General features: G+C 38.7%; 1 protein-coding gene across 6 annotated transcripts in view; it reads left to right on the top strand.

The window, feature by feature from the left end:
* LOC150100549 (uncharacterized) overlaps nucleotides 1–12,153 on the top strand; it is an 844,187-nt gene that overhangs the window by 810,182 nt on the left and 21,852 nt on the right. For 5 of the 6 annotated variants that reach the window (XM_090401348.1, XM_090401347.1, XM_090401349.1 and 2 more), the window contains one exon: nucleotides 2,886–2,988. In XM_090401348.1, coding sequence (XP_090257474.1) covers nucleotides 2,886–2,988 — 103 coding nt within the window. The remainder of the gene's footprint in view (nucleotides 1–2,885; nucleotides 2,989–12,153) is intronic. The other variant, XR_016549159.1, reaches the window with a different exon arrangement.

Raw genomic sequence — 12,153 nt, 5'->3', positions numbered from 1 at the left:
GGGACTAAATCTGAGAACAATAGTCCAAGTGTGGTCTGATCAGGGTCTTATACAGTGGAATGATAACTCTTTTATCTCTGCAGGTCAGCGTCCTTTTCATTATTGCAGCAATCCTTTGTGTTACCTTCACCACCTTTGCAATATGTTCCTTGAATTTCAGGTTTCTATCAATCATCAACCCCAGATCTCTTGTCTCCCCCCCTACTTCCTCCAGTATATCTCCTCCAATAGAGTATGCAGCATCCCATCGATGTGTCCCAAACCTCAAGACCTTACATTTTGCTGCATTAAACCGACACACCCATTCATTTGCCCATCTGTCTAGCTTATTCAAATCCTCTTGCATAACTACCACATCTGCGCTATTACTAATAACCCTTCCCAGCTTCACATCATCCACAAACAACTGAACACCCTCCTGCAATCCACTGACAATGTCATTGATATAAAGATTAAACAATATAGGTCCTAGTACTGAGCCCTGTGGGACCCCACTTGTAACCCTCTGCCTCCTTGAAACTGCCCCCACCATATACAACTCTGATACCTATCAGACAGCCAATCCTGAATCCAGTTGACCAACCTGACATCCAAACTCATGTGCTGCAACTTAAATATCAGCTTATCATGTCAAATGCCTTCACTAAATCCAAGAAAATGGCAGTATATGCCTTTCCCTCATCTACTGCTCTTGTAATTTTATTATAAAAGGCTAGCATATTACTAAAACAAGAGCACCCCCTCACAAATCCATGTTGATTCTCACAGATAACATTACCCTCATCTTCCCAATATTGTATATGGTGGTCCTTAATTAATTTCTCCAAGATCTTAACAATTACTGATGACACACAAACTGGCCTATAATTAGACACTTCCAGTCTGCTACCACCCTTATGCAATGGCGGTACAGCCACAGCCAGACTTTGAAAAACTAGGTCAAAGGCACTGTCAGTTCCCTAGTACATTTTCTCAAAACTCGTGGTGAAAAACCATTCAGTCCCACAACTTTACTGACATCCAGAGTACTCAGTATTTGGAACACGTTCTCCTCCTGCACCTCTAAACCTTGTACCTGTCCTATCCCTCTGGTATTAAAATTTACTCCTCCAGGATGAAATACACCAATGTGATTCATTGAACAATTCCGCTATGTCCTCTGCATCAGTCACTCTATTCCCATTTTTATCCCATAATGGACAGATATACAAAAAAAAATAGTATATGGAGGAGCAGAATCGAGAAAGCAGGTGACTAGTGTTGCGCCACAGAGCTCTGTGCTTGGACCACTGCTATTTAATTTTGATATAAATGTATAGGAAATAATTTGAAGAGAGATATTCAATTGTTTGCTGATGATGCAAAGTTGGGTAGGATAATAGTTAATTAAGGTTATATATAGAACTTGTAGGATGATTTAAATAGGCTGATAGTATGGACAAAACATAACGTTTTGTCCATACTATCAATTTAATGTTAATATGTCAATTTAATGTTGAAAAATGTGAAGTTATGCATTTTGGGATACAAAGTGTGTATCACATTGAGAGAGCTGTACTCAAGGAAAATGATGAAGCCATGGATTAGTGGGTGGTAGTAGTAGTAGATAAATAGCTGAAGTTTAAAAGGCATATTGCTAAAGTAGCCAGGGTAGCTCACAAGGTACTCAGATACTTTCTTATCTCTGCTTGTTACTGTGTTTCTTGCAAATTTCTTGCAAGAAACACGGTAACAAGCAGAGATAAGAGAATTATAATTCCTCTTTATAAAGCCTTGATACAACCACATCTGGATTATTGTGCTCAGGTCTGGTCACTTGGGTTTCTTGGAGATGAGAAAGTGGTGGAAAGGATCTAGAAGTGAGTGACCAAGATGGTATGGGATCTGTAGAATGCTGAATCTGAGGATAAATTGAAGATATGGATTTCAAAAGTTGGATGATAAGCAAAAAAGGGAGGATATGATAGAAACATTTAAGTTACTTAAAGGCTTTTATAAGATTAATGCAAGGGAAATGTTTCAGCACTTGGTTAGAGAGGCAGAAGAAGAGGTCATCCCTGGAAGTTGGGTAAGTGTGGGCAGAGTGAGAGGACTAGATTTTGTTGTACAAACTAGACAAAGCAGCACTCACAACTAGATAAGTTGTGAGTGCTTTGTCTGTTAATTGATTCAATGAGAGGTATTGTGATAGATATTGTGTGGATAATTTGGGTCTCCCATGATGAGTCTTAGGACTCCATGCAGGTGCTCATGTAATAATAATAATAATAATATATTCTACATCATCCCTTGCACATGCTACTAAAGAGTTAATAAGGATATTTTACAAATTTGAGGCAGAGGAAGTTTTTGAATACATCCCCAAGAGGGAAGAAAACAGGGTGCAATTCCTGGAAGTGGTGTAATAGTGTGGTTAGCAAGGGTATGAAGAATAACTGTTTTGCTTAGAGAATGTTTAAATAAATGGAATTATTTGCCAGAGGCTATCATGAGTGCTCCATCACTGAATAATTTAAGGAGATCTATGATCGGTATTGTATGAATAATGATTAGTTGAGTCTCCCACAGTGAATCTTTGGACTTCATCGGCAAGTCCAAATTCTAAACGATAATTCTAATATAGAAATAAATAAATAATTGCAGAAATAATCAAGCTGACTAAAGCATATTTTAAAGAGCTTCATTCCATTTAAAATGAAAACTTATTGCAGGCCGTAGATTTTCAGTGATCAGGATGCATATGGCTCCAGGCCATGTATTTGATATGCCTGATCTATATGTTTAATTATTTTTTTTTACATAATAGGTGATTATTTTTTACATAATAGATAATTATTTTTACATACGATTATATATTATACGTGGCTATTTTCTTGTTTTTTAAGCAAGGCGACATTCTGATTACCTATAGTACTGATATTGGTTGGAGTCCATATTTTCCTTGTTTGGCAGGAATAGTAACTGAGCTTGGAGGTCTCATTTCTCATGGTAAGTTATTAAGTATTTCTTTTTTTTGTTCATAACATATTTCATAATACACTGATTTTTTTTTTTTTTTTGTTCCTTAAGCAAGTAATTATGAGCAGCATTTGGTCACATGGGAGTTATATGGTATATCTTAAAGTCAAGTAGAATTTGGTAAAGGGAAAAATAGGTATAAGTATTCTGCGAGTACCCTGATATTTCTTTGTACAAATTCCAGGAGTATCCAGAATAAAGGAAATTAATTGTTGTTATTCATAGCCTCAACCTGCTCAAAGATTATTGGAATCAGTAAAACATGGTTGTTATTATTATTATTATCTGAGACCTCCAGGGGATCAAGGACTCATCGAAGGAGGCTATAAATCACTCAAACCAACTATCACCTTCCCTTAAATTCATTCGCTCTAGATGCACTCACTACCCCTAAGGGCAAATTATTCCACTCACTCACTCTTCTTTAGGAGAAAAACTAGCTCTTACCTCTTTCTTGACTGTAAACAAACTTAACTTCCATGTTATGAAAAATTTCATTAGTTGATGTCCTATAACACCCATTCAAAAGTTTATAGACCTCTATCACATCACCCCCTCTTTCTCCTATTAACTACAGACTGCAATCCACATACTCACAATCTGTCTTCATAATCTAAATCCCATAATCCAGATATAATCTTTGTAACTCTTCTTTCCACCCTTTCCACAGCTTCTTTATCCCCTTGGAACCTGGGAGACTAAATCTGTGCACAATAACCCAGGTGTGGTTTTATCAAAGCCTTAGAAAGAGGCAAGATGACTTCCTTATCCTTATATGTCAAGCTTCACTTCAACATTGCAATTATCCTCTAAGTTGTATTTGCAACTTTTGCTATGTGACCTTTGAACTTCAAATTCCTATCCACCAATATGACAAGATACCTTTGCAAAGCCGTTTTACAGATAAGCTGATATTTAAGTTGCAGCACATGGGTTTAAATGTTGGGTTAGTCAAATGGATTCAGGATTGCCTGACTGATAGTATCAGAGAGTTGTGTATGGTGGGGCAATTAAGGAAGCAGAAGGTTACAAGTGAGGTTCCACAGGGCTAAGTACTGGGACCTGTATTGTTCAACCTTTATATCAATAATATTGTTAATGGATTGCAAAGGGATATTCAGTTGTTTGCGGATGATGTGAAACTGGGAAGGGTTATCAGTAATAGTGCAGATGTGACAGCCCTGCAAGAGGATTTGAATAAACTAGACAGATGGGCAAATGAATGGGGATATCAGTTCATTGCAGCAAAATGTAAAGTCTTGAAGTTTGGGATCTATCGATGGGAGGATGCATACTCGATTGGAGGAGGGGGGGGAGATGAGATCTGGGGGTGATGATTGATAGAAAACTGCAATTCAGGGAGCACATTGCAAAGGTGGTGAGGGTAACTCAGAGGATTGCTGCAATACTAAGAAGGATGCTGACCTGCAGAGATAAAAGAGTTATCATTCTGTTGTATAAGGCCCTGATCAGACCACACTTAGACTATTGTTCACAGATTTGGTCCACAGGATTTGAAGGGGAATAAATTGACTGTGGAAAGGGTACAGAGGTGGATAACAACGATGGTTTCAGGACTGTACAATATGAGTTATGAGGATTGACTGATGGAATGTGGACTGCAGAGTTTGGTGGATAGAAGAAGGAGATATGATTGAGACTTTTAAACTGTTGAGAGGCAGTTACAGGGTAGACATTGGAGAGTTCTTTCACTTGGTGGAAGGGGGGGGAGCGATGACAAGGGGGCCATCCCTGGAAGTTATGAAAGGATGCTGTGTGCAAGAGGGTGAGGAGTGGTTTCTTTGCGTGGAGAGTGGTTGAACCTTGGAATGCATTGCCTGAGAGAGTGGTTGGAGTGGGAACGGTCAATGGGTTCAAGGAGTGGTATGATAAACTTTGTGTTTCCTAAAAAGACCTCCCACGATGAGTCATGGAGGCCTGGATAATAATAATAATACGTTGCCTCTTCAGTTTCTTGTAGCATAACCATGCTAATATAATATGCCATTGGAACTCTAATCATGCCAAAGTGCATAACTTTACACTTACTAACATTAAATTGACTGCCCTTTTTGTTTGCCCAAATTTCCAGTCTATTCAAATCATTTTGTAATTGCTGAATATCAGTAGCATCCCTGATTGCCCTGCCTATCTTCGCATCATCAGAAAATTGCACATATGATGTTAGATCCTGCCTAATGTCATTAATGTATAGATTGAACAATAATGGCCCAATTATTGAATCCTGAGGTAGACCACTGGACACCTTAAATCTGGCAGGTTCACACCCACTGTATAAAACTTTTTGATATTTGTATGTTAACTATCCCATGATCCAAGTCAAGAGTTTATATTCCAATCCCATATTCTCCAGCTTATGCAACAGCCTTTTGTGTGATATCCTATCAAATGCCTTAGAAAAATCCAACATTATCATAGTGTATCCATCCCCTTTATCCAATTCGGCCATAACATTGTTATAAAATATGAGCAAATTGCTAAAACACGACCTTCTTTTAGTAAGTTCATGCTGTTCCTTACAGAGTATAGAATGTTTGCCTACCCATGTCTGTATGCGAAGTTTTTACCAACTTCTCTAAAATCTTCACTACCACACCAGAGATACTGATATGTCAGTAGTTAGACACATCAGTTTTTGCACCACCCTTGTACAATGGAACTATCATACATTCCTTCCATTCCTATGATATCATTCCTGAGCTGAGACTCAAGTTATACAAACATGTGAAAGGCATAGCCAATTCAGCTGAACATTCCTTTAGCAAACTGACTGATATTCCATCTGTCCTTATAGACAAATTCTTATCCAGGTTATACAACAGTTCTTCAACCTCATTTTTATTACTATTACTATTACTATTATTACTATTATTATGGGCAACTCCAGGGAGTCATTAGACTCATTGAGGGAGGCCCCAAATCATATTCATCACAACTATTTGACATTCATACAGTACCTATCATATACCTCGCCTTAAACTCATTCACTGTCACAGCATCCACCACAGACTCAGGGAGCGCATTCCGCTCATTCACTACTCTAAAAGTAAAGAACCCAGCTCTAACACCTTTACTAACCACACTTTTGCCCAGTTTCCATGGATGTCCCCTAGTCCTCCCACAACCAGCCCTGTTCTCAAAAATATCTTCTGAATTAATTTTATAGAAACCCTTCAGTAATTTGAATGTCTCAATCATATCTCCCCTCCTCCGCCTATCAACCAATTTTTGCAACCCACAAATCCTCAACCTGTTCTCATACGGTTCATTCCACAGACCTGCTATCATCTTGGTCACTCGCCTCTGGATCCTCTCCACCTCCTCCCCATCAAGAAGAAACCTAGGTGACCAAATCTGAGCACAGTAGTCGAGATGGGGTCTTATCAAGGCTCGATACAGAGGAACAATAACCTGCTTGTCTCGGCTTGTAAACGTATTCTTCAGCAACCAAGTGATTTGATGAGCTGATTTGGCCACTTTTGCAATGTGTCCCCTAAATTTCAATTCCTTATCTACCAACACTCCTAAATCTCGTGCCTCATCAATTTCCTGGAGCACGGTTCCACCAATGCAGTAAACTGCCTCCAATCTTTTCACCCCAAAATGCATAACCTTACATTTTGCCACATTAAACTGACATCCATTCTCCTTAGCCCAGACCTTCAATCTATCCAAATCATCCTGCAAAAATTTGACGTCATCTGCATTCACTATTGCCCTACCCAACTTCGCATCATCCGCAAACAAATGAACTGTTCCTCTCAGATCCTTTCCTATATCATTTATGCACAAATTAAACAGCAGTGGTCCAAGAACAGATCCTTGTGGCACACCACTAGTCACAGGCCGTCTTGTGGACTCTACTCCTGAGTAAACCACTCTCTGATATCTCTCCGTCAACCACCCTCCTATCCATCTCACCAACCCTATGTCCATCCCCATATGCCCCAATTTACTGATTAGAATTCCATGTGGTATCCTGTCAAAGGCCTTGGCAAGGTCCAGTAGAATCACCGTAAACCCATTACCCTTATCCAGTTCAGCCGTCACTGTGTTATAATATGTGAGCAAGTTACTGAGGCATGACCTACCCTTCACAAAACCATGCTGTCCCCGATACAGTATCCCATTTTCTTCTATCCAATCTTGTATTTTCCTCTTGACTATTTTCTCTAAGACCTTGATAATGATTCCTGTTATGCTGATTGGCCGGTAATTTTCAACAGCAGCCTTGGAACCACCTTTGTGCAGTGGAACTATTTTCCCCTCTTTCCACCCCCTTGGGACTGACCCAGTCCTCAGGCTCAAATTAAACAAAATGGTCAAGGGCACTGACAATTCTTTGGCCGCTTCACGTACGACACGAGCTGGTATACCATCCAATCCCACAGATGTATTGACATTGAGGTTCTGTAATAGACTAGTTACCTCTACTTCATTCATCACAATTCCAGTATAAGCTGTTGGTTCTTCCATTCCTGCAAAGTCACCACCTGGGCGATATACTCTTGCAAAGTGTTCGCTCAGTAATTCCACAATATCAACTGATTCAGTTACCTCCCTACCCTCAGCATTTTTTAAGATCATTCTACCATGAGCATTTTTCCTTTTACTTGCAACATATTGAAAAAACTGTTTGGGATTCTCTTTAGCCTGCGTGGCCAATTTCCTTTCGTAATCTGCTTTTGCTTTTCTTACCACCCTTGTTACCATCCTGGCCTGAGCTTTATACTGTTCTTGCGCCTGATGGTCACCCTTCTCCTTAAAATTCCTCCACAATTGTTTCTTTTTTTGCAGCTCAAGCTTAATAGTGTTATTCATCCATTTAACCCCTAATTGATTTATTATTCGGACTCTTGGTATACAGTCAACCATTGCCTCCTGCAAACAGTTCTTAACCACCTCCCATGCACTATCAACATCCAGCCCTTGCAGTTTTACATGCCATGGCATTGAGCCAAGCACACCTAAGCTTGTCATACTTACCAGCCCGGTAATTCCACATGTACCCTGTCTTAATTGTAAATTCGACTCTTTTAGCCACCTCCCAAGTCATGACTTTATGGTCACTCTCACCAATTGGTGGCAACATGGTCATGTTCATTACAGCCACATTCTCGGTTGCAATTACTAGGTCCAGCACTCTCTGCCCCCTGGTATTTTCCAATACATGTTGCCGTAGATAGTTGTCCCTTAATAACCGCATAAAATCCAATTCCTTCCTCCCATGTGCCCTCTCCTCTTTCCAGTCAATGTTACCATAATTGAAATCACCCATAATAATTACCCTTCTTCCACTCATTTCTTCTATTTGCTTATGCATACTATCCCCACCATCCACTTTTTATGAACCTCTAACTCTTCATCCAATGTAGTAGTAGTAGTAGCAGCAGTGTGCACCATGTTACGTACACCTGGTCGATATATCTTAGCAAAGTGAGCACTCATTAACCGAAAAATCTCATTAGCTTCCTACACTCAAGTACCATCTGCATTCAATAATGTTATTCTTCCACATTCATTCTTTCTTTTGCTTGCAGCTGACAGAAGATATGTCCTAACATGAAAAGCAGAAGGAGCATATTTTCATGAGAAAGGGAGGATAAATGACATCATGGAATATTACTTACAATAAATGATGAGTTGTGTGTGATCTCCGATAGAGAATTTGGAATGAAATGGTACTGATGTTTTGAGAGTATATATATGGTATGAGGTGAAGGTGAGCAGGACAGGATATTTAGTGGGATGTTGCTATAGGCCACAAACAGTGATGATCAGGAAATGTTTAGTCAGATTAATTTGGTAAATGCAAAGTGAGTGATCATTATGGGAATTTTAACTATAGTAACATAAATTAAGAAGAGGAAACAGCATACAACAGTAAGGGAAATAATTTCTGGAATTCTCAAGTTGTTAAAACATGAGATCAAGAGTTTGGGGTTTCGTTCTAATATCAGATTCTCTGATGTCAAAATGAAACTCCAGTATCAGATAACAATACAAAAAACAGTAAGTGAATATTTAGACAATAAAATTTACTAATATGGTATGACCAAATATTTGATTCTAAAACTTACAGATTATCTTCATTGTAATTGACAGAAATTCAAAACAGTAGAATAGCAATGGATTTCAAAAGAGATATGAGCTGTGCTATAGTGGTCTATAGTGGTCTGTTCTATAGTGCTATAGATATGAGCTGTGCTGTACTGTGCTATAGTACAGTAGAAGGTAAATTCAAATATACAATTAAAAAAATTATTGTTTAAATTAATATGGAATATCATCATCATCAAGGGGTGTAAAGGATACCATGATGGTTTTACATTTAAGTTACCATTATTCCTAACTTCCTATTTAGAGTTTTCTTTCAAATGAGTCTGTTATCTGCCAGAACTCCAATATTGTCAGATTTTATATTTTTATGTTCTAAGATACTTCTAACTGAATCAGTCCACCTATGAGAGAGAGTAAGGAGCAAGTTCTTTGCATATAGAGAATGGTTGGTAAGTGGAACACATTGCCTGACAGTATGATAAATGATGAAACGTTGAATGAGGTCTCATTCAACACGTCAGTATTATGAGAATGGCAACGTTATAAGAATTTAAGCTGTCACACACAAAGTTCATCAAACACAGTTTGATGAGCTTTGTGTGTGACAGTTGAGTCTTTTGACTCCATGGAGGTCTGGTGTTAAACAATAACTAATAATAATAATAATAATATATTGGTCTTTCTCTGGATTTTTTCCTGCTATCTTGGCATCAGACATCTACTTTGCTATTCTTTCCTCTCCTATTCTGTTTAAGTGACCATATCACCTAAGATTAGCTCTGTTCACCATTCTGAATGCAACAATGTCAAGTTCCTTCCTAATAGCTTAATTTTTTATACCATTCTGCCATTAATGTTTTGCGAGTATATGTATGGTATCAGGTTTATACATATATAATGATACATGTATGGAAAAGCTCCCAGGGAAAAAGCATCCACTGAAGCGGCCATGTCCATATATAAATTAATGATACCAAGAAATTAAATTCTTGGTTTAATCCTTTATCCAAGTGTAACCAAATAAAGTTTGCATGTGAAGCATCTTCATGACTGAGCTACTTGTATATAGAGGCCAATAACTTCACATCAATTGCCTCAGTATCACATAATGCAAAGCACACCTCTTTCTCATAATGCGATACATTATGAGAAGGGCCATGCCCAGACCAGTTTTGACTTTTGCACAGATAAAAGCTCTTCTCCAAAAACTAGGCAATCTCTCAGATCATTCTAACCTCAATGAGTGACTCGAAGTATCATTAACTCACAATCACTCAAAGATACTCAGCACTGGTTCTACTCAGTTATAGGCTCACCCTGTCACCGAGCAGAACTGCTAATCTCCCAGGGAAAAGCATCCACTGAAGTGGCTCCAATAAAGGCCACTTTAGCGATTGTTAAAGTACAGGCCTTCTCCAAAAACTCAACTCCTCAAACAATCCCTCAGATCACCCAATGAATGAGTGATCCAAAGGATCATTTAATTCATTACTCAGTGGTGGTTCTGCTCAGCAACAGGCCCACCCCACCACTGAGCAGAACTGCTCATACCCCAGGGAAAAGCATCTATCAAAGCAGCTCCAATAAAGGCTACCCCCAGCAGTTAAATACAGGCCTTCTCCCAAAACTCCAGTGATCCCTTAGATCACCCAATCAGTGACTGATCCAAGGGATCATTTAACTCATTACTCAGCTAAAGGCTCACCCTGCCACTGAGTTGAACAGTTCATATCCCAGGAAAAAGCATTCGCCAAAGTGGCCCTGAGATCACTTTGGTGGTTGTTTAAGAACAGGCCTTATTATAAAACTTGGATGATCCCTCAGCCTCAGATCACCCAATCGATGAGTGATCCAAAGGATTAACTCATTACTCATTGGTGTTTCTACACAGTGACAGATTTGCCCTACCACTAAGCAGACTAGCAGCCACAAATTTGGGCAATCCCTCAGATCACCCAATCAATTAGTGACTTGAAGGATCATTTACCTCATTACTCAGTGACAGGCTCACCCTACCATGAACAGAACCGCTAACTAAGGCAACTCTTCAGATCATCCAATTAATGAAGAGTTGACTATTTATGAGTTAATTATATAACTCATAAATTCAATATGTAAAAATAAAAATAAAAAATCACAAAAAATATATAAAATTGATCAAAATGGCAAAAAAAAAAAATCCTTAATCCACCCACAGTACAAAATGTACTATAGGTTTATAATAACCATTCATGGGAGGGAATCACACATCAAAAAAAAAAAAAAAAAAAAAAAAAAAAGTTCCACTCAGTGACAGGCTCACTTCTAAGGAAAAGGCATCCACCGAAGTTTCAGAAATCACAAGTAATACAGAAATCATATATTTTCCATATACAAGCAGTAGCAAAAAGGGTATATCACCTTATTAAAATACTCTGGTTCAGAGGTGGATGTTGAAATTCAAAATTATATTATTATTATTATTATTATTATTATCAACACCTGACCTCCATGGAGTCGGGGACTCATTGTGGGAGGTACTCACTATTGCATACAATGCTCATCCAACCGCGTCTTAAACTGATTCAATGTATCCACATCCACAACACACTCAGGCAATGCATTCCACTCACCAACCACCCTCCATGCAAAGAATCTGCTTCTCACTCCTTTGCTCACACCCTCCTTATACAGTTTCCAGCAATGTCCTCTTCTTCTACTCCCCTTTCCAATTCTATGAAAAATCTCTTCCATGTCTACCTGATAACAACCCCTGACCAGTTTATATGTCTCAATCATATCCCCCCTCTTTCTCCTATTCACGAGGCTCTGCAACTTATATTCTCTCAATCTGTTCTCGTATACTCCACATTCCAAAGACCACTGACTACCTTTGTGAATCTTCTCTGTACCCTTTCTAACATATCCTTGTCACCATGAAAACTCTGTGCACAATAATCCATATGGGGCCTGATCAAGGCTTTATGCAATGGAATCATAACCTCTCTATTTCTGCATGTCAGGGGTTCTCTGCATCATTGCCATTATTTGATGTGAAGTCTTCACAACTTGTGC

The sequence above is a fragment of the Typopeltis vanoorti genome, chromosome 12, assembly GCF_054136105.1.
Source record: "Typopeltis vanoorti isolate ZY-2024b chromosome 12, IOZ_Tvanoo_1.0, whole genome shotgun sequence".
Lineage (NCBI taxonomy): Eukaryota > Metazoa > Arthropoda > Arachnida > Uropygi > Thelyphonidae > Typopeltis > Typopeltis vanoorti.
Note: the sequence above shows the minus strand (reverse complement) of the source record. Positions and strands in the feature narration are given on the sequence as shown.